The sequence below is a fragment of the Salvelinus alpinus genome, chromosome 9 (genome assembly GCF_045679555.1).
Source record: "Salvelinus alpinus chromosome 9, SLU_Salpinus.1, whole genome shotgun sequence".
In the NCBI taxonomy this organism is placed as follows: Eukaryota; Metazoa; Chordata; class Actinopteri; order Salmoniformes; family Salmonidae; genus Salvelinus; species Salvelinus alpinus.
The window spans coordinates 40,897,111-40,923,571 of record NC_092094.1 but is presented as its reverse complement, the minus strand read 5'-3'; the positions used below and the strand labels follow the sequence as shown (position 1 = coordinate 40,923,571).

The 26,461-nt window shown below is 44.3% G+C and overlaps 1 protein-coding gene across 1 annotated transcript; it reads left to right on the top strand.

Moving 5' to 3' along the window:
* The first annotated feature begins 5,851 nt into the window (after positions 1-5,851).
* On the top strand, positions 5,852-26,016 carry LOC139530106 (protein spire homolog 2-like). Its single transcript, XM_071326205.1, has 15 exons — positions 5,852-6,262; positions 8,740-8,783; positions 8,991-9,374; positions 9,491-9,565; positions 11,391-11,555; positions 11,725-11,811; positions 13,866-13,986; positions 20,525-20,691; positions 20,798-21,014; positions 22,221-22,348; positions 22,477-22,614; positions 22,705-22,772; positions 22,965-22,992; positions 24,375-24,472; positions 24,898-26,016. The coding sequence occupies exons 1-15, from the start codon at positions 5,968-5,970 to the stop codon at positions 25,139-25,141; spliced, it is 2,259 nt and encodes a 752-aa protein (XP_071182306.1). The 5' UTR covers positions 5,852-5,967; the 3' UTR covers positions 25,142-26,016.
* Positions 26,017-26,461: the final 445 nt, after the last annotated feature.

Here is a 26,461-nt window from a genome sequence, read left to right as displayed (position 1 = left end):
AACTTCTTCCATTTAAGAATGACGGTGGCCAATGTGTTCTTGGGGACCTTCAACCCTGAATAAATCTTTTGGGTACCCTTCCACAGATCTGTACCTCGACACAATCCTGTCTCTGAGCTCTATGGACAATTCTTGGCAGTGCTCTGACGTGCACTGCCAACTGTCGGACCTTATATAGACAGGTGTGTGCCTTTCCAAATCATGTCCAATCAATTGAATTTAACACTGGTGGACTTCAATCAACTTGTAGAGACACCTCAAGGATGATCAATGGAAACAGGATGCACCTGAGCTTCATTTGGAGTCTCATAGCAAAGGGTCTGAATACTTATGTAAATAAGGTATTTCTGTTTTTAATTTTGTTCATAAATTTGCAACAATTTCTAAAAACGTGTTTTTAGTATGTAATTATGGGGTATTGTGTGTAGATTGATGAGGAATACAATTTATTTAATTAATTTTAGAATAAGGCTATAACGTAACAATGTGTAAAAACTTTCCGAATGCACTGTAGGTCCTTGTTTTATAGCCTACATGTTGAAATGTTGAAGCTTCTTATTACGATAGCCTACTTCAAAACCAAAAGGTACACAGTCACGAAAGTAGATGGGGTGTATGTTAAATTATCTTTATTAACAAAAAATGTACGGAGTGAATTTGGAGCAGCAGTTTCTTTTTTCCTGTGAACACTGAGCGATTTTTAGCGGAATAGGGAAAAGGACTTTGAGCTCCGGAGCAGTGCGAAAAGACTGTCATGTCTAGATGGAATCCAGCTTTTGTCAAATGTACATTAAAAGTGTTTGTTTTCCTTTTCATATTAGCTAACCATTTTCCAAACCTTAACCTAATTCAAATCAAAGTTTATTTGTCACGTGCGCTGAATACAACAGTTGTAGACCTTACAGTGAAATGCTTACTTACAGGCTCTAACCAATAGTGCAATAGTGCAAATTCTCCCAACCTACCAGGTGAATTATCCAGACCTGCTGCATAAGTTCTCAAACTTGCTATGAAAGGTGAATTCGGACAAAACCTGGATCCCTTCTAGCCATGACCCGCAAAGACCGCTCCTTGTGCATGAGTGTTCTAACCCCCCCCCCTTAAAAGAGTTAGATGCACTATTGTAAAGTGGTTGTTCCACTGGATATCATAAGGTGAATGCACCAATTTGTAAGTCGCTCTGGATAAGAGCGTCTGCTAAATGACTTAAATGTAAATGTAAATGAGTGGGATTTCCAATTGTCCTAGCTTTCAGGGATCCTTGGGACATCCCAACATTGACCTTACCCTTGTGAGTCCATGTAAGCACACACCTCTTTTGGAATGTAAAATGGTTAAAGTAAGGGTTAGGTTAGGTGAGGGTTATGGTTAAGGCCAGTGGCGACCTGTCATTCAGGCATCACCTGTTTTGCGCCACACCCATTAAGCAAAATGTTTTGTTGTTGCCTGTTTTGCATGTTATTTTGGCATTAATTCCTGTCACATATTAGTTTGCAAACAATGTAAAACTAATTAATTGAGTGAATAAAGCCGCATACAAACATGGTCTCTTTCTTGCTTTCTGGAGTAAGGCAGCTCCAAAATGCAGGTGTTTCAGCCTAGCTCAGTACTTTCTGTGTTGGAGGGGCAGCCAGTTGAAAATGCAGAGCGGAGGCATTGGTAATCTTCTCTAGTTGTGCCGTGATTGGCTCAGTGTTCTGTCACTCATGGGAACACTACCTCACCACAGAATCTACAGGGAGAGCTAGGCAGTTCAAGACCCCTTGAATGCTGACATAGACTGCATTACAAACACTAAACAGACACACCCTCTCCCCTCAGTCCTCAAATTAAGTGGACACTTCTGATGACGTATCATGATGTCTGACGAGTTTACACTTGCAGGGCAAGGGGCGAGGGAGGAAGGAATCCATATTGACGTGGAGGTTTTACGTTTTGGCGGACTTTTCTTAGCGGATGTACAATCAAAGGGAATTGAATTATGGGGCGTTTCAGGCCCCGAAGGGAACATAATTATACTCTCGCAAACTCCATTAAAAACGAGGGCTGAGGGGCTTACATTGCAAACTTCCCTTTCTTGGCAAATCATTTGGACTGACGACAAATATGGCTGCGAGGACTCCCAAGGGCATAACGCGAGGGAAGTGGACAAGGGTGTGTCCATAGATTTACATTAGAAGTGCCCATCCAAGAAGGCTCAAGGTCATTGGCCACAGATGAAATGATGTCAAATCATGCTATATCTACCGTAGCTTTGATTGGACTGATCATGTCAAAAAAATGTAAACTTATTTTTTACTTATCTATTTTGTACTCAACACTTTTTTTTGTTCTTCTTCATAAAACGGTATTGTTGGTTAAAGGCTTACAGTGGGGCAAAAAAGTATTTAGTCAGCCACCAATTGTGCAAGTTCTCCCACTTAAAAAGATGAGAGAGGCCTGTAATTTTCATCATAGGTACACTTCAACTATGACAGACAAAATGAGAAAGAAAAATCCAGAAAATCACATTGTAGGATTTTTTATGAATTTATTAATTTGCAAATTATGGTGGAAAATAAGTATTTGGTCAATAACAAAAGTTTATCTCAATACTTTGTTATATACCCTTTGTTGGCAATGACAGAGGTCAAACGTTTTCTGGAAGTCTTCACAAGGTTTTCACACACTGTTGCTGGTATTTTGGCCCATTCCTCCATGCAGATCTCCTCTAGAGCAGTGATGTTTTGGGGCTGTTGCTGGGCAACACGGACTTTCAACTCCCTCCAAAGATTTTCTATGGGGTTGAGATCTGGAGACTGGCTAGGCCACTCCAGGACCTTGAAATGCTTCTTATGAAGCCACTCCTTCGTTGCCCGGGCGGTGTGTTTGGGATCATTGTCATGCTGAAAGACCCAGCCACGTTTCATCTTCAATGCCCTTGCTGATGGAAGGAGGTTTTCACTCAAAATCTCACGATACATGGCCCCATTCATTCTTTCCTTTACACGGATCAGTCGTCCTGGTCCCTTTGCAGAAAAACAGCCCCAAAGCATGATGTTTCCACCCCCATGCTTCACAGTAGGTATGGTGTTCTTTGGATGCAACTCAGCATTCTTTGTCCTCCAAACACGACAAGTTGAGTTTTTACCAAAAAGTTCTATTTTGGTTTCATCTGACCATATGACATTCTCCCAATCTTCTTCTGGATCATCCAAATGCTCTCTAGCAAACTTCAGACGGGCCTGGACATGTACTGGCTTAAGCAGGGGGACACGTCTGGCACTGCAGGATTTGAGTCCCTGGCGGCGTAGTGTGTTACTGATGGTAGGCTTTGTTACTTTGGTCCCAGCTCTCTGCAGGTCATTCACTAGGTCCCCCTGTGTGGTTCTGGGATTTTTGCTCACCGTTCTTGTGATCATTTTGACCCCACGGGGTGAATCTTGCGTGGAGCCCCAGATCGAGGGAGATTATCAGTGGTCTTGTATGTCTTCCATTTCCTAATAATTGCTCCCACAGTTGATTTCTTCAAACCAAGCTGCTTACCTATTGCAGATTCAGTCTTCCCAGCCTGGTGCAGGTCTACAATTTTGTTTCTGGTGTCCTTTGACAGCTCTTTGGTCTTGGCCATAGTGGAGTTTGGAGTGTGACTGTTTGAGGTTATGGACAGGTGTCTTTTATACTGATAACAAGTTCAAACAGGTGCCATTAATACAGGTAACGAGTGGAGGACAGAGGAGCCTCTTAAAGAAGAAGTTACAGGTCTGTGAGAGCCAGAAATCTTGCTTGTTTGTAGGTGACCAAATACTTATTTTCCACCATAATTTGCAAATAAATTCATTAAAAATCCTACAATGTGATTTTCTGGATTTTTTTCCTCATTTTGTCTGTCATAGTTGAAGTGTACCTATGATAAATTACAGGCCTCTCTCATCTTTTTAAATGGGAGAACTTGCACAATTGGTGGCTGACTAAATACTTTTTTGCCCCCACTGTATAAGTAAGCCTGTTGTAATACCTGTTGTATTCGGTGCATGTGACAAATAATGATTTGATCATACTTTCAAAATCTTAGCAAGCAAGCTAGACAAGCAGTCATCATCATGAATCACATAGACAATCTACTAGCAAATCCTTTTCAATCTTTGTCATATGAAGAGAAATTATAGACAAAACGTATCGGTGCTCATCAGCCATTGGACATAAACATTACACAACAAGTCGGAAATTGCAAATTCAACAATGAGTGGTTCAGAAGTAATCAGTGGCTAACTGCAAGCGTTGCAAAGCAATCACTATGTTGCTTCCCCTGCTTACTGTTCGGTTAAGAGGGCCTCTTTCTGGAGCTTCAACCTGAAGATCACTGATTCAATCTTGGTTTTTTTCAGAGTTCCCAGTAGTCTTGAAAGGACCATAAATCCAGAGAATTCCAGACTTTGATGACAGAGTTTGCCCACAAGAAGAACAGTAGCGCCACATTACTGTTCAAGTGAACATAGCACAACAACAGTCTATGGCTTGGGTGGCTAGAGTTTTTGACAATTTTCTGGGCCCTCCTTTCACACCGTCTGATATAGAGGACCTGAATGGCAGGGAGCTCGGCCCCAGTGATGTGATCGAGGGCAGTGCTGTTGCCATACCAAGCAGTGAGGAGGCCAGTCAAGATGGTCTCAATGGTGCAGCTGTAGAACCTTTTGAGGATTTGAGGGCCCATGCCAAAACCTTTCAACCTCCTGAGGGGGAAGAGGCGCTGTTGTGTCTTCTTAACGACTGTGTGCCTGTGCGTGGACCATTTTAAATCCTTAGTGATTTGGACATTGAGTAACTTGAAACTCTCAACCTCTTCCAGTGGAGTTCCATTAATATGGATGGGGGCGTGCTTGTCCCCCCTTTCCTGTAGTCCACGATCAGCTCATTGGTCTTGTTGACATTGAGGGAGATGTTGTCCCGCCACCACACCTCCTACCTGTCTCATCGTCCGATGTGATCAAGCCTACCACCATCGTGTCGTCAGCAAACTTGATGATGGTGTTGAAGTTGTATGTGGCCACGCAGTCGTGGGTGAATAGGAGGGGACTAAGCACACACCTCTTTCGGGCCCCCTTGTTGAGGGTCAGTGTGGCAAAGGTGATGTTGCCTACCCTACCACCTGGAGTCGGCTCCTCAGGAAGTCCAGTATCCAGTTGCAGAGGGAGGTGTTCTGTCCCAGGGTCCTAAGCTTGGTGATGAGCTTGGAGCGGACAATAGTGTTGAACGCTGAGCTGTAGTCAATGAATGACATTTTCAAGCAATGCTTATTACAAGGTTATTACTGATTTATAAACTACACTATCCTATATTAACTAATGATGAACAGTCTATAACTACTTATAAACCCTTTACAAGCTCTTATTTGTAGTCGGCTGGCTATTATTTCCTTGGGCCTACATAGAGGTTGAATCTCATGAATGAGTTTCTGCATGATGCACTGCTTCTGTTGATGGCCCTGTAGCCTACTTTGATAGGATTGTGGTTTCAATATTTTGTGGGTTGTTTGGATGATGCTCAGGATGCTCAGGATGCGTGAGACAGGGGCGGAGCACAGCGGCTGTTGGGATGCGCTGCAGTGGAGCCGAAAATCTGGGGAACCAGACTGTCAAACCTAAGGTTATGGTCTATTCTCTCAATAACAATAAGCTTTAAAGATTAATGTATCTCTTCATCATTGTTTACCACGTCTGGTCGGTGGTCAAACATTTTCAACAAGTTTTCCCCTTTTTCTCCTTGCAGGTTGATTGCGACACTGGCGTAAGGTTTCCTCCTCCCGCCTCCTCTCCTTTCGGCACTGATTGAAATTCATGCAGATCAAAGATCGCTTTCGTTTACTGTTATGGTAACTCGCAGCTGCGGCAGTTGAGTTGGCGTGCTGTGGGGAAGGAAGGAACCCGGCGTGAACAGATAATGGCCTCAGAGCCGGCGGAGTAATGGGATCGGTCGCCTACCGCAGCCATGGCCAGATCAACAAACAGAAGCGCCAAGGATGGAGATTCAAGGGTGTCTGCTCCCACGGACCGGGCAGAGGCGCGGGACCTGAGCGACCCCAGAGAACTGTCTCTTGAAGAAGTGTTGAAATCCTACGAGCAGCCCATAAACGAGGAGCAGGCTTGGGCGATGTGTTATCAATACTGCAGCTGGTTGAGAGTGCTGCGCCCGGCCACTGTGACTGGTGGAGTTTACCGGGTGAAGGACCCGTCCTCTATACTCCTGCTCAGGGATGGGACGGTTTCCCCAAAGCAAGAACCAGGTAAGAGAGCTCTGTTAGCTCATCTTATTTATTTATCTGACTTCCTGACTGCCATGTGCTGCACCAAAATACCTTCATTAAAACTATAGCCTTCAATATAATTTAGTATAGGCTTTTCAGCTATTGCTCAATGAATTTGATAGGCTATTGATTTCCTATTTGTAGGCTATAATCGCAACATGGTATATTGTTTTGAATTAGCAATTTACAATAAATCCGTCAGTCGCACTCCCTCCCCACACAGGGATGGCTTGGATTGGCAATTATTCATACAGTGCAATTCCAACCATGTATCGATTTGTTACATAAGGTTTGGACTTTAGACATATTGTGCAGATTTGTAATCAGTTTACCATTCACAAGTGTTTCGGTTATCGCATCCAAAGGGTCCAAAGGGCCCAAAGCAAAACTCTAAAAACAGAGTTGCTGGCATAACTAACTGGGCCATGACATGATAAAATACAGGATACAATTGGGAGTGGAAAAAGATAGTAGGCTAGTAGATTACGAAATGTTGCAACATTAAGGGTGACCATGGAAATAACACAAAGTAGAGAAAAATATGAAATCACCTTATCACTATGCTAATTTTCTATTTCATTTTAAATAGGTTACTTTGTAAGAGGTAATACAAGTAAAATTATGCCACAACAAGTTGGACAATAGTTCATCCAATAGTTTAGGCTATAGATCAGTTGCTGAGACAGAGTTGTATAGGCCCAAATATATAAATACTTTGTAGTTTTTATTATTATTGAACAACGACAAAAGTATATAAAGAACCATGTAAATCACAATGAATAACAGAGACAGTTATTGATAGCTCACTACAGGGTCACTGTGGTCATCTTGTCTTGGGAGTTGTTTACTTAGGAGGGCTGTTTCTTGGATGTTTTTGTTTACATTTATGGGACCATTTACAGAAGATAGTCAGTCAATTTAATGGCCGCAACAAAGGATATTGCTGCATATGTATGGTACATGTGTCCTTGCTGATGACACGATTGTATTGCATTATTGATGCAGTTGGTCTGTATGGGTAGAGTTGAATACATATGTTGTTCTGGACTTTCATCACACATCACAACCTGTCTGGTCATCACAATTACTTATCCCTGGCAAATGAGTGAGTAATGAAGTTGGCTACAGGTATTGTTGGTTAAGGGTTAAGGTTAGCCTACTAAGGGTGTGTTTTATACTAATTATGAATGAGGTCACCAGGAAGTTGATCTATCTATATTTGGATTGTACCTGGTGAGGTCACTAGTAATCTCACTCTCTATATTCTGTCCCCCGCCCTCTCTTTTCCCTATAGTTCTCTCTGATATGCTAGTATTTATTTTTTAACTCCCTCTGTTTTTTATGTACATTTCTTGTCCCCCATATTTCCATGGCAACAGATGATATGGTCCATATTTTGAATGTGGGGGAAATCACAGGGCCAGCAGACATAAAACAGTACCAAAATAGATGAATTCTTGAAAACATTGCCTGAAAGAGAAATAAGGCTGTGTTTACACAGGCAGTCCAATTCTCATCTTTTTTCCACAAATTGGTCTTTGGACCAATCACGTCAGATCTTTTTCAGAGCTTATCTGATTGGCCAATTAGTGAAAAAAATATCAGAATTGGGCTGCCTGTCTAAACGCAGCCAAACTATCATCACCAGACATGCACAAGATGAAGGACTCCATGTTCTCTCAGAGACACTGTCTGTGTCATTGGTTACATGAACCTGACCGGCCATAATGAAACCTGTCTAATGGTTCAGAAAGGATCTATTACTTTGCTTCTGATGGGCTTGAATAGAAATGTCTTCACCCTCCTGAAAGAGAACAGTACTACCACTTTGTGTCAGGCAGACTCTTTGCCCACGGCACGGATATATTTAGATAGTCTCTGTTTCTCTGGGTCTAGCCCTGCTTTCAGTGCTTTGTTCTGGACAGAAAGAGCAGCACTGACCCTTCACCCAGGCCTCTCCACTAGTCTCCGGTTCTGCAGGGCTGCTGTGCTGAACGTGTAGTTTCAGGCCTCTCAGGTGTCATTACTGACATCTGAGCCCTGCGCTCCCCTGTACACACAGAAAACTGAGCCGCTACTGGCTAGCTGAGTTGAGTCTGCAGCACATGAGATATATAGAATGTAATGACTGTGAAATGAAAAATGCGCATTCTAGAGTCATAAAGACATCAATGGTGGGAAAATGATGCATCTTGTCTGTATTTTCTTCTGTATATCATATTTTCTATTCATATTTAGACCCATGAAATGCAAAGTAACCCAATGCTATATTATGGAGTTATAACCTTTTTCAGATCTAAAAAGCCAATATTTCTCGGATCAGCACAGAATATATTGTATAAAAAATGTGTGAAATAAATGGAGATCTCCAGACCATGTCAGGGAGGAGAGCAGGCATAAAACAGTTTTTGTTGATGAGGTAATGCAGCTGCATGCCTACTTTCTTGTCTTCATAGATGACACAGATGGACCTCCCCTTCCACCAATCGCAGAGCGTCGGGTGAGTTTCTGAACCCCTCATCCCCACCCTGTAATACACAACCCACTGTCATAGGTGGATGTCAGTCTTTTCCCTCTTTTATCAACTATAAGGACACTTCTGCTCTGCCGGTCTCCGTATTTGGAGCTGGCCCTTTTCCCTCCACCTCAAGGTCTCCAGCTGTTCAGTCCTATTTATTTCCTCTATCACTTGCTTCTGTTTCCTCAGCTGGTTCAGTCTCTGGGCATGGCCATCTACCAGGCCCTAGACTGGGGACTGGATGACAGTGAGGAGCGGGAGCTGAGTCCTCAGCTGGAGCGGCTCATTGAGCGCATGGCGGGAGGTGATCATAGCCTGCAGGCTGACTCCGGCGGTGGCAATGGAACAACAGATGAGGGCTACAGTGGACAGGAGGAGGAGGAAGAGGAAGAGGAGGGAGAAAAGGGGGCTATAAGACCAGTGTGTACATTCAGCCAGGTGATGACGCTGTGCACCTCCAGATTGGCAATCCCTGCCCTTGCTCCGGAGCACTACCAGGCTGTGTGCAGAGCCTTGTTCGTTGAGACTCTTGAACTGCAAACCTTCCTGATCAAAATCCGAAATGCCAAGGAGGTATGTTCCCGATTTGTCTCTATATCAGAGATTACAGAGCCGTCATGTGTAAAGCTCTGAAGTCATTGTTAACTGAATAGTTGTGTTATCATCAGTGTATTATCATTTCTCTGTAGATGCTGAAGAAGATCAATGGAGAGGATCCTCAGGAAGATCAAGCTGAGATCGATGCACTGAAACACACAGACTGGGTGAGATTCAGGGATTGTGTGTGTTGTCTGTGTCACTGTGTGTGTAGGTGAGGATATGTTCTTTCATTGGGTTGATGGGGTGTGCGAGGTACATGAGGGCTTATGTGTGAGTGTATACTGCCTTCAGAAAGTATTCACACCCCTTGACTTTTTCCAAATTTGATTGTTTTACAAAGTGGAATTAAAATGTGTTTAATTGTCATTTTTGGTCAACGATTTACACAAAATACTATGTAATGTCAAAGTGGAAGAATAATGTTATAACATTTATAAAAAAAAAATATGAAAAAGAAAATGGTAAAACTGTATATCTTGATTAGATAAGTATTCACCCCACTGAGACAATACATGTTAGAATCACCTTTGGCAGCGATTACAGCTGTGAGGGTTTCTAAGGAAAGTCTCTAAGATCTTTGCACACCTGGATTGTACAATATTTGCCTATTTATTATTTTTTTAATTCTTCAAGTTGGTTGTTGATCATTGCTAGACAGCAATTTTCAAGTCTTGCCATAGACTTTCAAGCAGATTTAATTCATAATTGCAACTAGGCCACGCAGGAACATTCACTGTCATCTTGGTAAGCAACTCCAGTGTAGATTTGGCCTTGTGCTTTAGGATAGTGTCCTGCTGAAAGGGGAATTTGTCTCCCAGTGTTTGTTGGGATGAAGACTGAAACAGGTTTTCCTCTAGGATTTTTCCTGTGTTTAACTGTGTTCCGTTTCTTTTTATCCTAAAAAACTCCTTAGTCCTTTCCGATGACAAGCATACCCTTAGCAGCCACCACCATGCTTGAAAATATGAGGTGATACTCAGTGATGTGTTGTGTTGGATTTGCCCCAAACATAACGCTTTGTTTCCTAGCCACCGTGCTTCTACACCTGCATTGCTTGCTGTTTGGGGTTTTAGGCTGGGTTTATGTACAGCACTTTGAGATATCAGCTGATGTAAGAAGGGCTATATAAATACATTTGATTTGATTTGTATTCAGGACAAAAAGTTAATTTCTTTGCCACATTCTTTGCAGTATTACTTAAGTGCCATGTTGAAAAACAGAATGCATGTTTTGGAATATTTTTATTCTGTACAGGCTTCTTTTTTTCACTTCTTTTCTCTCTATCATTTAGGTTAGTATTGTGGAGTAACTACAATGTTGTTGATCCATCCTTTGTTTTCTCCTGTCACACTCATTTAACTCTGTAACTGTATTAAAGTCTCCATTTGCCTCATGGTGAAATTCCTGAGCAGTTTTCCTTCCTCAACTGCAACTGAGTTAGGAAGGACTCCTGTATCTTTGTAGTGACTCTGTATTGATAGACCATCCAAAGCCTAATTCATAACTTCACCATGCTCAATGGGATATTCAACGTCTGTTATTTTTGTACTTTTTAAAATGTACTTTTATCAATCGCAAGACATTAAAAAACCTCCCTGGTCTTTGTGGTTGACTCTTTGAGTGACCTTACAGATAATTGTATTTGTGGGGTACAGAGATCATGTTAACCACTATTATTGAACACTGAATGAGTCCATGCAAGTTATTATGTAATTTGTTAAGCACATTTTTACTCCAACACTTATTTAGCCTTGCCATAACAAAGGGGTTAAATACTTATTGACCGTAGACATTTCAGCTTTTATATGTTTTTTTGTGTGAACATTTTCTACAAATAAAATTCCACTTTGACATTATGGAGTATTGTGTGTAGATCAGTGACACAATCTCAATTTAATCCATTTTAAATTGGGGCTGTAACACAACAAAATGTGGAAAAAGTAAATGGGTATGAATACTTTCTGAAGGCACTGTATATGTGTATTTCAGACTCATCTCTGGGTCCAGTTGATGAAGGAGCTGAGACAGGGGATGAAACTTAAGAAGGTGCAGGAGCATGAGTTTGACACACTGCCCACTGAGTTCAGCCTCACACCCTTTGAGATGCTCATGCAGGACATCCGCACCCGCAAGTTCCAGCTGCGGAAAGTCACGGTGAGCTGGGTATTGGTACTGATAGACTCTTGATCAATGGATTAGACAGAATTAACACAGAATTATACAACCTATAATTCAACCCATTTTCATGGGAAATTTAGTGATTAATGTATGACAGTAGTTATTTCTCCTGTATGTATCTCCCTCACTCATTTTCTCTCTGTAGGAGGATGGTGACATCCCCACACGAGTGAAAAGAAATGCCCATGAGCTTATTTTGGACTTCATCAGGTCTCGCCCTCCACTGAAACCAGTGAGTGTCCCTTCAATTACATTTTATTCTGTTGACTAGGGTGACCACATGTGCGGGACAGTCCTGCATTTTATCAACAAATTCAAACACCAATAATTTGAAGAAAAAAAAGAAAGTTAATTTGTCCCATATTTCAGTTGGAAATTCCAACCTGTCTCTTGCAGTCACATTGGCTTATGAGCAAATTTTAGTTTAGTTTATTAATTCGACCATTTAAAAAAACAAGCACACAAACTTAAAAGCCATACATGCACATGAATAAAATCATCGAGGATAACACACAATAAAGTCTGGGACTTATTTCCATTGTGGTCCTCCAAATGTATATAATAAGGATGTAGTACTGGTGAGGTTAAACACTTCTCCAATCGTTGTTGAGATCTGATATTATGTGTAGCGCAAGACGAGACGTAGGCAATGTCATAGGCCTATCGTAAACCAATCACATTTTTCAAATCCTTTCGGGCTAAATTCCAGCTAAACTTGGAGAGGACTATGGAAGTCCAGAGAGGACATATGAATAAAAAAACGATTCCCTCGTTATATCGAGATCAAGACTTATTTATCTCAAGATCACGACATAACAAAAGTTGTTTTGTTGAGATCACGAGATAAACTCTATAAATAGGAGTGGACGTATTGATGGTAGATTGACAGTAGTGTCATTGTGGACCACAGACTACAAAGATCTAAGACCTTTCATTAGAGCACATCTGTTGTAGGTAGCCATGTGCTAGTGTATAGGCCTGGGCCTTCATATCAAAGCTCTGGCAATGAAAGGCAAACAATGGCATACTGAGGAATTACAAATTCCAAACAAACTGCACATGTTACAGTATGTGTTGGGTCAGTGAGCTGATTTTTATAGCTGGATGAATGGTGGAGCTGTCCTTCAGCACCACAACATTTTGCCCACCATTTATGGCTGAAATGACAAATAGACTGTACTATTGAGAAACCTCAACATGTGATTCACTTCACCTGTTTTACTATTTATATTTTTGCTGTACTACTTGTTAATTGTTGTTTCTAACTTTGTTTTTGCTGCTATTGACAGGCCAACCTCACCGTTAAAACTATTAAAGAGATTAAAATAAATCTATAATGGTAGACTGGTAAACTTTGTGGTCTGCAACCACAGTTGTGGTAGCTTTTCTTGCCCTGAACATTCCAGATTCAATCTATTTAAAATAGTAGTGCAACCGTACTTTTACATCTTTAAAATGGTATTGTATTGGAGCCAAAACTGGAAGCCATCTATAACTGACAGACATAATGCAATTTCTACCTGGGTTAATCCTTAATCAAAATAAAAATGGATGTGCTGATCCACCATGGGCTCTGTTTCCCCAGCCATACTGTCAATCTATCATCAATAAGTCCACTCCTATTTATAGTTGATCTGGTGATCTCAAAAAAAAAAATGTTATGTCCCGATCACAAGAAATGTATTTTGTGATGTCAAAATGAGGGATTTTAAATTGTTTTATTCATATGTCCTCTCTGGACTTCCATGATTTAATCAGAATACAGGAAGGCTATAAAGTTTGTTAACACTGCTCTAATGTGCTCACAAAACAGTAACTCAATGCAGATTTGGACGTTTCACCGTAAAACGTGAAGAATTCTCATTTACGAGAAAGTGACGATGGCCTATTTTGAAAATTAGGTATGCCTAACTTGCTGTTTGAGGGTAGGCCTATTGAAAATAGATCATTTACATGAGACATTATGTGTGGGATTAGGCAGACATTGCAATTGGAGGATGCATTTTATGCATATTCTATAATGATATTCAATAGGCTACATCTGTTGATCCAAATGTAAGAAATGATGATGTCATTAGCACTACACCATGAGCGGTGGGTGACAAAAAAAGGCTACACTGTGCCGCGAATGTCCCGTCACCCTTCTGTTGATGTGACTGCACTGTGCCTGTGCCGGTACCTTGTGCATAGACTGGTCAGTGAGACACAGTCTGAGACTGGGTCCTGTGTGTCTGTGTTTGTTTCTCCTGCGTTCTCAGTCTACCTGTGTGTTGTGTTGCATGCCAGGCGTCGGAGCGCAACCTGCCCCCTCCTCCTCAGGAGCAGCAGTCCCTTCACGAACGCGTCCTCGCTGAAATCAAACAGGAGCGCAAACTGAAGCCTGTGGACCCACCCGGCTCCAAGAGATGTATGGGCATCACTGCCAGTGCATTAACACTTAGAACTATATGGGTCGTTCTTCAATTATGGTGGCATTTTGGAATAAAAAATAAAAAAAATGTTTTAATTGAAATGTATTTGGGTACATATTCCCATTCTAAATCAACTAATATGGTAGCTTAATGACTTAATTTTCTTTAACCATTATGATAACATTGTGCCTCCAGGAGGAGTAGTAACACTCCAGTAGGAGTAGTAACACTCCAGGAGGAGTAGTAACACTCCAGTAGGAGTAGTAACACTCCAGGAGGAGTAGTAACACTCCAGTAGGAATAGTAACAGGAGGAGTAGTACAACTCCAGTAGGAGTAGTAACACTCCAGGAGGAGTAGTAACACTCCAGTAGGAATAGTAACAGGAGGAGTAGTAAAACTCCAGTAGGAGTAGTAACACTCCAGGAGCAGTAGTAACACTCCAGGAGGAGTAGTAACACTCCAGGAGGAGTAGTAACACTCCAGTAGGAATAGTAACAGGAGCAGTAGTAACACTCCAGGAGGACTAGTTACACTCCGGGAGGAGTAGTAACACTCCGGGAGGAGTAGTAACACTCCAGGAGGACTAGTTACACTCCGGGAGGAGTAGTAACACTCCAGGAGGAATAGTAACACTCCAGTAGGAGTAGTTACACTCCAGGAGGAGTAGTAACACTCCAGGAGGAGTAGTAACACTCCAGTAGGAGTAGTAACACTCCAGTAGGAGTAGTAAAACTCCAGGAGCAGCAGTAACACTCCAGTAGGAGTAGTAACACTCCAGGAGCAGTAGTAACACTCCAGTAGGAGTAGTACCACTCCAGTAGGAATAGTAACACTCCAGTAGGAGTAGTAACAGGAGGAGTAGTAACACTCCGGGAGGAGTAGTAACACTCCAGGAGGAGTAGTAACACTCCAGGAGCAGTAGTAACACTCCAGTAGGAGTAGTAACACTCCAGTAGGAGTAGTAACACTCCAGTAGGAGTAGGTACACTCCGGGAGGAGTAGGTACACTCCAGGAGGAATAGTAACACTCCAGTAGGAGTAGTTACACTCCAGGAGGAGTAGTAACACTCCAGTAGGAGTAGTAACACTCCAGGAGTAGTAGTAACACTCCAGGAGGAGTAGTAACACTCCAGTAGGAGTAGTAACACTCCAGTAGGAGTAGTAACACTCCAGGAGGAGTAGTAACACTCCAGTAGGAATAGTAACAGGAGGAGTAGTAACACTCCAGTAGGAGTAGTAACACTCCCGTAGGAGTAGTAACACTCCAGGAGGAATAGTAACAGGAGGAGTAGTAAAACTCCAGGAGGAGTAGTAACACTCCAGTAGGAATAGTAACAGTAGGAGTAGTAACACTCCAGGAGGAGTAGTAACACTCCAGTAGGAGTAGTAACACTCCAGTAGGAGTAGTAACACTCCAGGAGGAGTAGTAACACTCCAGGAGGAATAGTAACACTCCAGTAGGAGTAGTTACACTCCAGGAGGAGTAGTAACACCAAGGTCATCAATCCTTTAAAAAATATATAATCACATTTTATCGGTCACGTACACGTGTTTAGCAGATATTATTGCGGGGGTAGCGAAATGCTTTTTATATATATTTTTTTTCTTAAAAAAAACTAAGCTATGGAGTTGTTTTAAGATGGTCATACCATGGATTTGGCCTTTACTACTATAGCCCATAGAAACGCATTGAATAACACATTCATAAATGGCAAAAAAGACAGTCGAAAAATAAATCATGAGGAATAAGCTATTGAAGTGTTTTTAAGAAAGCTCAGGAAATAGTTTTTTTTGACACATTTAACTCCTTATTTTTGTTTTCGTGAGGAGAGCGATTTTCGAGATTTCTCATGGTCTGACAAACACCGCTGTAATTCGGCCACCTTCCACCGCAGATGTGGATGTGATGGATTGAGACACAGCCCAGGCAAAAGAAAGATATCTTCAGATTTTTCAAATTATGTTACTTAGATTGATGCAGGGGTGTCACGATCGTCAACGGGACTGAGAGAGGACCAAGGCGCAGCGCGTGGAAAGTACATCTTCTTTTATTTTAAAGAAGGAAAAAACAAAACAACAAACAGAACAGACGACCGTGAAGCTATACAAAAATCAGTGCTGACACAAAACACTTCGACATAGACAATTCCCCACAAACAGCTAAAGCCTATGGTTGCCTTAAATATGGCTCCCAATCAGAGACAACAATAACCAGCTGTCTAATTGAGACCCAATTCAGGCAACCATAGACTTTCCTAGATACCTACACTCAACCATAGACACAGCTAGACTACTATACTAAACAAACCCAACTACTCTAATAAACCCCCTAAACCTTACAACCACCCTAGACACTACAAAAAACACATACATTCCCCATGTCACACCCTGACCTAACTAAAATAATTAAGAAAACAAAGAATACTAAGGCCAGGGCGTGACATAACCCCCCCCTTAAGGTGCGAACTCCGGGCGCACCAGCACATAGTCTAGGGGAGGGTCTGGGTGGGCGTCCGTCCACGGCGGCAGCTCCGGCACTGGTCGTGGTCCCCACCCCACCATAGTCACTACCCGCTTACGTAGCCTCCTCCAAATGGCCACCCTCCACATTAACCCCACTGGATTAAGGGGCAGCACCGGACTAAGGGGCAGCACCGGACTAAGGGGCAGCACCGGACTAAGGGGCAGCACCGGACTAAGGGGCAGCACCGGACTAAGGGGCAGCACCGGACTAAGGGGCAGCACCGGACTAAGGGGCAGCACCAGGATAAGGGGCAGCACCAGGATAAGGGGCAGCTCCGGACTGAGGAACGGATCCTGGCTGGACGGCTCTGGCGGATCCTGGCTGTACGGCTCATGGCTGGCTGACGGATCTGGCTGCTCATGGCTGGCTGACGGATCTGGCTGCTCATGGCTGGCTGACGGATCTGGCTGCTCATGGCTGGCTGACGGATCTGGCTGCTCATGGCTGGCTGACGGATCTGGCTGCTCATGGCTGGCTGACGGATCTGGCTGCTCATGGCTGGCTGACAGATCTGGCTGCTCATGGCTGGCTGACGGATCTGGCTACTCATGGCTGGCTGACGGATCTGGCTGCTCATGGCTGGCTGACGGATCTGGCTGCTCATGGCTGGCTGGCGGCTCTGGCAGATCCTGTCTGGTTGGCTGCTCTGGCAGATCCTGTCTGGTTGGCGACTCTGGCAGATCCTGTCTGGTTGGCGGCTCTGGCAGATCCTGTCTGGTTGGCGGCTCTGGCAGATCCTGTCTGGTTGGCGGCTCTGGCAGATCCTGACTGACGAATGGCTCTAGCGGCTCCTGACTGACTAACGGCTCTGACGGCTCGGGACAGACGGGCGGCTCTAATGGCTCGGGGCAGACGGATGGCTCAGACGGCGCTGGGGAGACGGATGGCTCAGATGGCGCTGGGGAGACGGATGGCTCAGATGGCGCTGGGCAGACGGATGGCTCTGGCCGGATGAGGCGCACTGTAGGCCTGGTGCGTGGTGCCGGAACTGGAGGCACCGGGCTAAGGACACGCACCTTCAGGCTAGTGCGGGGAGAAGGAACAGGGCATACTGGACCCTGGGGACGCACATTAGGCCTAGTGCGTGGTGCCGGAACTGGTGGTACCGGGCTGGGGACACGCATCTCAGGGCTAGTGCGGGGAGCAGCAACAGGATGCACAGGACTCTGGAGACGCACAGGAGGCTTAGTGCGTGGTGCCGGAATTGGTGGTACCGGGCTGGAGACACGCACCATAGGACGAGTGCATGGAGGAGGAACAGGGCTCTGGAGACACACTGGAAGCCTGTTACGTGGTGTAGGCACTGGTGGAACTGGACTGGGGCGGGGAGGTGGTGCCGGAAATACCGGACCGTGCAGGCGTACTGGTTCCCTTGAACACCGAGCCTGCCCAACCTTACCTGGTTGAATGCTCCCCGTTGCCCGACCAGTGCGGGGAGGTGGAATAACCCGCACCGGGCTATGTAGGCGAACCGGGGACACCATGCGTAAGGCTGGTGCCATGTATGCCGGCCCGAGGAGACGCACTGGAGACCAGACGCGTTGAGCCGGCATCATGGCACCTGGCTCAATGCCCAATCTAGCCCTACCAGTGCGGGGAGGTGGAATAACCCGCACCGGGCTATGAACATGTACAGGAGACACCGTGCGCTCTACTGCGTAACACGGTGTTCGCCCGTACTCCCGCTCTCCACAGTTAGCCTGTGAAGTGGGCGCAGGTCTCCTACCTGCCCTCGGCCCACTACCTCTAAGCCCCCCCCCAATAATTTTTTTGGGCTGACTCACAGGCTTCCTACCGCGTCGTCGTGCTGCCTCCATTCGCCGGTATCCCTCCTCACACTGCGCCAGAGAATCCCAGGCTGGCTCCGGCACTCGCCCTGGGTCGATCGCCCACCTGTCGATCTCCTCCCACGTAGTGTAGTCCATATTACGTCCATATCCTTGCGCTGCTCCTGTTGCCGCTTTTCACGCTGCTTGATCCCGCATAAGTGGTGGGGAATTCTGTCACGATCGTCAACGGGACTGAGAGAGGACCAAGGCGCAGCGCGTGGAAAGTACATCTTCTTTTATTTTAAAGAAGGAAAAAACAAGGGGTGCGTCAATAGACTCTTAATGATTTGTTCAATATAAAACTAAAACATGTATGATGTGTAACTGGTAAGTGTCTTCACTGATATTTTCACCCTCTCCCTGACTCAGTCTGTAATACCTACATGTTTCAAGCAGACCACCATAGTCCCTGTGCCCAAGACCACCAGGGTAACATGTTTAAATGACTATCGCCCCGTAGCACTCACATCTGTAGCCATGAAATGCTTTGAAAGCCATGAAATACTATTTAACAGAGTCCCACTCGGCCTATGTCACAACTCTCCTTCCATGGCAATAGATAACAGTAAAACTCCAGCCAGCATGTTTAAAAAGGTAAAAGTGACACCAAATCTCCCAGCTCACATCAACACCATCATCCCAGACACACTGGACCCACTCCAATTTGCATACTGTCCCAACAGATCCACAGATGATGCGATCTCTATTGTACTCCACACTGCCCTCTCCCACCTGGACAAAAGGAACACCTATGTGAGAATGCTGTTCAATGACTACAGCCCAGCGTTCAACACCATAGTGCCCTCCAAGCTCATCAGTAAGCTAAGGACCCTGGGACTGAACACCTTACTCTGCAACTGGACTTCCTGACGGGCTGCTCCCAGGTGGTAAGGGTAGGCAACAACACGTCTGCCACACTGACCCTCAACAGGGGGGCCCCTCAGGGCTCCTTATTCACCCACAACTGCGTGGCCACGCACGCAACCTCTCCCTCAACGTCAGTGAGACGAAGGAGCTGATCGTGGACTCCAGGAAACAGAGGGCCGAGCACTCCCCCATTCATATTGACGGGGCTGTAGTGGAGCTGGTCGAGAACTTCGTGCCCATATCACTAAGGATCTTTCATGGTACACACACACCAACACAGTCGTGAAGAGGGCACGATAAAGCCTCTTCCCCCTCAGGAGGCTGAAAAGGTTTTGCATGGGCCCTCAGATCCTCAAAACGTTCTACAGCTGCACCATTGAGAGCATCTTGATCCACTGCATCACCGCTTGGTATGGCAACTGCTTGGCATCTGACCGCAAGGCACTACAGAGGGTAGTGCGTACTGGGCCAAGCTCCCTGCCATCCAGGACCTCTATACCAGGCAGTGTCAGAGGAAGGCCGTAAAAATGATCAAAGACTCCAGCCACCCTAGTCATAGACTGTTTTCTCTGCTACCACACTGCAAGTGGTACCGATGCACCAAATCTGGAATCAACAGGACCCTGAACAGCTTATACCCCAAGCCATAAGACTTTGAAAATAATTAGTTAAATAGTTAACCACAGGAGGCTGGTGGCACCTTAATTTGGGAGGATGGGCTTGTGGTAATGGCTGGATCAGAATAAGTAGAATGGTATCAAAAACATCAAACACATGGTTTCCATTTGCTCCGTTCTAGCCATTATTATGAGCTGTCCACCCCTCAGCAGCCTCCACTGTAGTTAACCAAATAGCTACCCGGACTATCTGCATTAAACCCTTTATGCACTAACTATTTGTTTTACTCATCACATACGTTGCTGCTACTGTTTATTATCTATCCTGTTGCCTAGTCACTTTATTCCTTTTATATGTACATATCTATCTCAATTACCTCATACCCCTGCACATCGACTTGGTAATGATACCCTGTGTATATAGCCAAGTTATTTATTACTTTTGTTATTACATGTTTTACTTTTCTATTATTTATCTATTTTCTTTCTCTGCATTGTTGGGAAGGGCCCGTAAGTATAAATACAATTTGATTGGACTATTTGTCCTTTAAGTGTTTTTCATGGTTGCAAAGGCAAGGGACGCAAATACCACCGCGATTCAAGAACGACCCATACACGTAGCATCTACCTAGCGTGGCATGTATTCTAAATGTGTTTGAGAGTTCAGTGTTTGTGTGTTGTGTTTCATTCCCCAGCGTTTGGCTCCTTGCCCTGTCTGGCACCCAACTTCCCGTGTGATTTCAAATCTACTTCCTGCATTGACCTGTCAGTCTCAGAGCTTAGGTCCCGCCCCCCATCTCATCCTCGTGTTCTGCTCAAAGCTCCTACTCTTCAGGAGATGGAGGAGATGAGTATTTTGGAGGTGAGAGGAAAGAGAGAAGATAACTACAACAACATCTACCAATTAAGCCTCTCACACAAGAAGTCATGTTCCATTTCCTCCTCCTCCTGTCTTGTTGTTGCTGCAGGATGAGGAGTCTCCAGGAGAGCTCTGCCGGGCTGAGAGTTTTCCCACATCCATGAAACGGGACCGCTCCTTCTCTGAACATGACCTGGCTGAGCTTAGGGGGGAAATTCTCCCCTCACTGTCCGAATCCGCACATCTGGGAGGGGCTGTGTTGCAGAGGGGCGAGAGACCACGGTCACACACGCTCTCAGGGGCTGGGCCACCCCCCACGCACAGAGGTCAGTATGCTCACTGAGCCTCCTCTCACTGCAGACAGTTTCAGGTCTTGGTCAACAGAGGGAGACATTTACTGTATTCATGTGATACTGTAGCTCCAGTCATTAAGCTACTGACTGTAATCAGTTTATGAAACAGATATTTTGGTATTTTGGCCATGTCAAATATTTATTTATGTTGAAAAGCAAGCCTGACAAAAAAATAACATATTTGCAAATAACAAACATTGGTGTAAACTGTTAAAAAATGTTAAATAAATAAATAAAATGCAATAGAGTTTTTTTTAGGGCTTCATGATGGATATAATAAACTTATAAAGCTGTACAGATAAGAACTAGATCCATAAAATGCTAGGAGGAAAACAGCTAATGGGTTTGATTGGTTTCTTACGTCCCTTGATTGGTGAGATGAGGGAGATGTGTTGACCATAGTTAGTTAGTAAGTAAGTTCTCCATCTCCTTACACAAACCTTAGCCAGAATGGAGGCCCTTACCCCCAATCTATCAAATTAAACTCCCAACCTTCCAATCTCAGGGTGGACTCTGTAACCACAAGCCGACTGAGTTGGTTTTGACCTGGTTTTGACCATAGTAGGAGAGAACAAAAACAAATGGGGGTTCAGTGAGTTGTCACCACTGTTCTAGGGGAATGTCAACCCTTTCTCATCACAGACTTGTCCAAAATGTAGTGATGAGCAGCTGATTTACATTAGCCTACATTTAGCCTGCTGTTGTTTTCTAGTTGAATGGTCCTTGGTCTAACCGTAAGACTTGGCTGTGGTTAAACCCCATAGGAGTCTACAGCCATGTCACAGGGTTAGTCCTCGCTTCTGCTTCCTTTACATTTAGCATAAAGAAGACATTGGCACTTATTTAGTCTTAGAGGTTACATCACATACAAAGTCTTACTACTAATACCTAGCCTCATTTTTATTTACTCCGACCCCAATTTAGTTCCCCTCTTGAATGTCAAAAAAGGATCTGCTGTGATCTCCTTGCAAGTGTTCCTACATGCGTTATACTCCACCAAATACAGACAGATAAAAACACTAGATGTCACCACTAATTTATTTCATTGACGGCTCATTTTTAACCTACAGCTTTGGATGTTCAGAGCTCTGACTCAATAGAAGAACATCATGGACTGTGATTCAAAGCTTTCTTCCTATTCGTCTGTCTGTCTGTCTGTCTCCATCTCCCTGTTCCAAGCCCCTCTTCCTGTGCCAGGCTGGGTGCCCCTCTCCCCTGCCCGTATCTCTCTCAGCTCAGTGGATGAGACCACAGAAGGGGCAGAGACTGGCTCCAGCTCTCGGGGTGGCTATAAACCCAAGTGGATGGTGAGTGGCCCATTGTCTATGATCACCTCTCCACACTGCTTCCCCTGGGTGCTCCACTTCAAACTGACCTGACTAATCTATGCAATCTCCTCTCTACCTACTCAACCCCTCTCTATATCCCTGTGAAGGAGGAATTCAGTCACCCAGTGGAGAGTCTTGCCTTAACAGTCGATGAGGTCATCAATGTGCGTCGTGTGCTGGTGAAAGCAGAGATGGAGAAGTACCTCCAGAACAAGGAACTGTATGACAATCTGAGGAGAGGCAAGGTACAGGCAGTTACGTCATATCCTTTCTAATTGTTCTCTCAAAGCCTTATGAGCGAGGTTTTATCGATAGTATATGTATGTGTCTCCCAGGTGTGCTGTTGCTGCAGAATTAAATTCCCCCTCTTTTCCTGGCCATCCACCTGCCTGCTCTGTAAAAGGTCAGTAAACATTAGTACATGCGCCTTTTGAAATAACACCATATTCAATTAATTTAAACTTGGTCAAGAAGAACAAGAATAATGTTGCTTTTTACATACCATTGTGGGTTTGATTGAATAGCGCCATATGTGTTGTTGGCAGTGTAATTCGGGGGATTCTTAGCTCTGTCCCTGTGCTTCTCTCTCCTTCAGGTCTGTCTGTGGATCCTGCAGTGCAAAGGTATCCTACATCCCCTTCCTCTTTGACAGTGTAAATGCAAATTCATGTTTTTGGAATGTGTAATGTTTTCACAGTTCTTTCTGCTAATGTGGTTTGTATTCAATATACAGTATATATCATTAGACGAGCAAAATATGTTCTGTGGTGGCTCATAATATTATTCTGTGCATTTAATCATGTCAATTATTTTAATTTGTGCCTCAGTCATCAGACCATTTGTGTTTCTGTGCTAAATAGGTTTTAGGTCTGGGCTGTTGTAGTTTGTCGTGTGAGATTGTGGTTTGTCTTTGCTGTTTCTGTTTTGTAAGTTCATGGTTCTGAATATATACTGAACAAAAATGTAAACGCAACATGCAACAATTTCAACGGTTTTACTGAGTTACATTTCATATAAGGAAGTCAGTCAAATGAAATAAATTCATTAGGCCCTAATATATGGATTTCACATGACGGCAGGGGCGGGGCCATGGGTGGGCCTGGAGGGGCATAGGTCCACCCACTGGGGAGCCAGGCCCAGCCAATCAGAATGAGTTTTTCCCCACAAAAGGGCTTTATTACAGACAGAAATACTCCTCAGTTTCATCAGATGTCCGGGTGGCTGGTCTCAGATGATCCCGCAGGTGAAGAAGCTGGATGTGGAGGTACTGAGCTGGCGTGGATACATGTGGTCTGCGGTTGTGAGCCCGGTTGGATATACTGCCAAATTCTCTAAAACAACGTTGGAGGCAGCTTATGGTAGAGAAATTAACATTAAATTATCTGGCATCAGCTCTGGTGGACATTCCTGCAGTCAGCATGCCAATTTGACACTCCCTCAAAACTTAAGACATCTGTGGCATTGTGTTGTGTGACAAAACTGCAAATTTTAGAGTGGCCTTTTATTGTCCCCAGCACAAGGTGCACTTGTGTAATGATCATGCTGTTTATTCAGCTTCTTGACATACCACACCTGTCAGGTGGATGGATTTTCTTGGCAAAGGAGAAATGCTCACTAACAAGGATGTAAACAAATTTGTGCACAACATTTCAGAGAAATAAGCTTTTTGTGATAGAGAACATTTCTGGGTTCTTTTAATCCAGCTCATGAAACATGGGACCAACACTTTACATGTTGTGTTTATTTTTTTGTTCAGTATAGTTTGTGATTGTGCTGTGAGGTTCTGTTGAGGTTGATGTTTTGTGACATTGTTTCTCCCTCATTCTCGCAGCTCTGTCTTATCTCATATTTCCTAATCATATTAAGTCTGCCATTTCCTCTTCACTTTCTCCTGCAGATATATGATCTCTCTCAGTTCTTCAAATGTCCTACTCCTCCTCCTCTTCCTCTTCCTCCTCACCCATGCCCATTTTAACTATCTATTTTCCCTCACCCTTTGCCACAGATGAAGATTCCTTCCAAGAAGATGGCCCACATCCCAGTCTACACTGTGGGCTTTCACAGCAGCCCAAAGAGCCATGGTCGCAAGAGTGAGGTCTACAAGTGAGTCTTGTTTGCCTGTACAGTATATCTTTCAGTCTATTTGAGTTACTTCATGGCCACTGAACTGGATCTCTTTACCTCAGCAGAGGAAGTCTTGGCTCACCCCAGCCAATAGTAACTCACATGCTTAATCCAATCACTTGCCATCCTCTAGATTTCTCAGCATTTGTTATGTAACTCCTCCATTTCACTCAGATCTCGAAGTAGCCATTATGTAATAATTACCCATCTGATTGCTCCGCAGTCAGTCTTTAATGTCCCCCTTTAGGCCATTATAGATGGGTAGGGCCTAGAGTTGTTCCAAACCATGTGCCCTGACCGGGAAAAACTCCAGGCCAATGCGACCTGATTAGAGTGTTCCTGGTCATGTTATATACTCAGAGCACTCCACTGAAGGGTTATAACACCTGTCTCCCTCTCCACAGATCTCTGCGTACTCTCTCCCGCCGGTCTGTGGAGGAGGAGTTCCCCCACCTGTACACCCATGGCTGCAGCCTGCGGGATGTCTGTGCGGACTGCACCAAGTTTGTGGCTGATGTCATCTCGTCCAGTCGCAAGAGCCTGGACATCCTCAACAACACTCCCAAGAGGGAGAGTGTTACGCCCAAGACACACCCCCAACCTCATGCATCACCACATCCGCCCACCTTGAAGAGGAAGAACAAGTGAATAGATCGACTGTTGGTTTTTCCTGCGCCTCCTTAGCAGGGTTGCACCTGTGCTGCACTACTAGCCTACTCAAATACCCCACCATTCCCCCTAACCTGCAAGTATCCCCTCACCCTGCTGAAGTGCTTGTTAAGGGTTGTTCCTCCCCCACTCCACTGTGGAGGTTCATAGGAGGATATGGCCTAGGAACAACAATAAGTCTGCCTCATCACACCAGTGATTACTTCACTCACTGGTCTGATGCACAGCTGAAACTGAGAGAGAGGACGTAAGGAAGAAGTGGAGGGCAAGCAGAGAGGGGAGGCAAAACAGAGGGAGGAGGAAATAGGTGAGAGAGGAAGAGGTAAGGATGATTGGAAAAAGGAGATATATCTACTGTAGGAGCCAAGAGTTTGGTTTAGGCTAAACATTTAGCTCCCTAGTTGCCTTGTTGTAGTTATGAAAAACCAAAATAACACATTTTAACTGTAAACGCACCTTGACACACCTTCTTAGAACACCAGATTTTTTTTCTGGAATGTTAAAACAACACTATGGCAAGCTCAATAGAAGAGTATTTCACTATGACAATAATTGTTGAAATGTGCTAGGATTGTCTGTGGTCCAACTTAATGATGCATGGTGACATTGTCTGTACGACTGTTTGAATGTAACCGGGTCTGAGAGGACTAGTAAAGGTCAGGTCTGGGTAAAAGAGATCCTAAGAGAGACCTGTCCTGTTGGCACCACACTGGACTGGACCCCAGCCGTCTATCTCTGCTGCTTCAGAATGACATTAAGCCCCCTCTCTCACCCTCGATGGTCCTGTGAGATCTGCTCTAATTTTCTAAACACTAAGTAAACCTCAACTGCAATAAATCTAATGTAACCATGAAGTACTATGTCTACAGTGTGGATCTGTCCATCCTTCCATAGAAGGCTAAGTAAGCATTATACTGTATATTTCTATATAACTGTTGAAGCCTAGTTTCCCTGTTGACCTTGAGTGACCATGTGAAGATCTAAAGCTTTGTTAGATAGGGTAAAAGGTCAGAGAAATTCTTCACTAATAGCATGCGGTAGCCTACATGTTAAAACACTATGATCGTTCATTAAACCTTTAGATACACCTATATGAGGAGGTGTCTGTTACAGTGTAATAGATAGTAGTGGTTAGAGCGTTGGGCCACTAACCGAAAGGTTACTGGATCAAATCCCTGAGCAAGGCATTTAGCGCCGAAGACGTGGATGTCGATTAAGGCAGCACCCCGCACCTCTCTGATTTAGAGGGGTTGGGTTAAATGCGGAAAACACATTTCAGTTGAAGGCATTCAGTTGTAC

Bases quoted from the DNA above. Each gene is read 5' to 3' on its own strand.
- LOC139530106 (XM_071326205.1), top strand. From the start codon at position 5,968: ATGGCCAGATCAACAAACAGAAGCGCCAAGGATGGAGATTCAAGGGTG. The intron at 6,263-8,739 runs GTAAGAGAGCTC...TTGTCTTCATAG, and splicing joins TTCCCCAAAGCAAGAACCAG to ATGACACAGATGGACCTCCC. The intron at 22,773-22,964 runs GTCAGTAAACAT...TCTCTCCTTCAG, and splicing joins ACCTGCCTGCTCTGTAAAAG to GTCTGTCTGTGGATCCTGCA.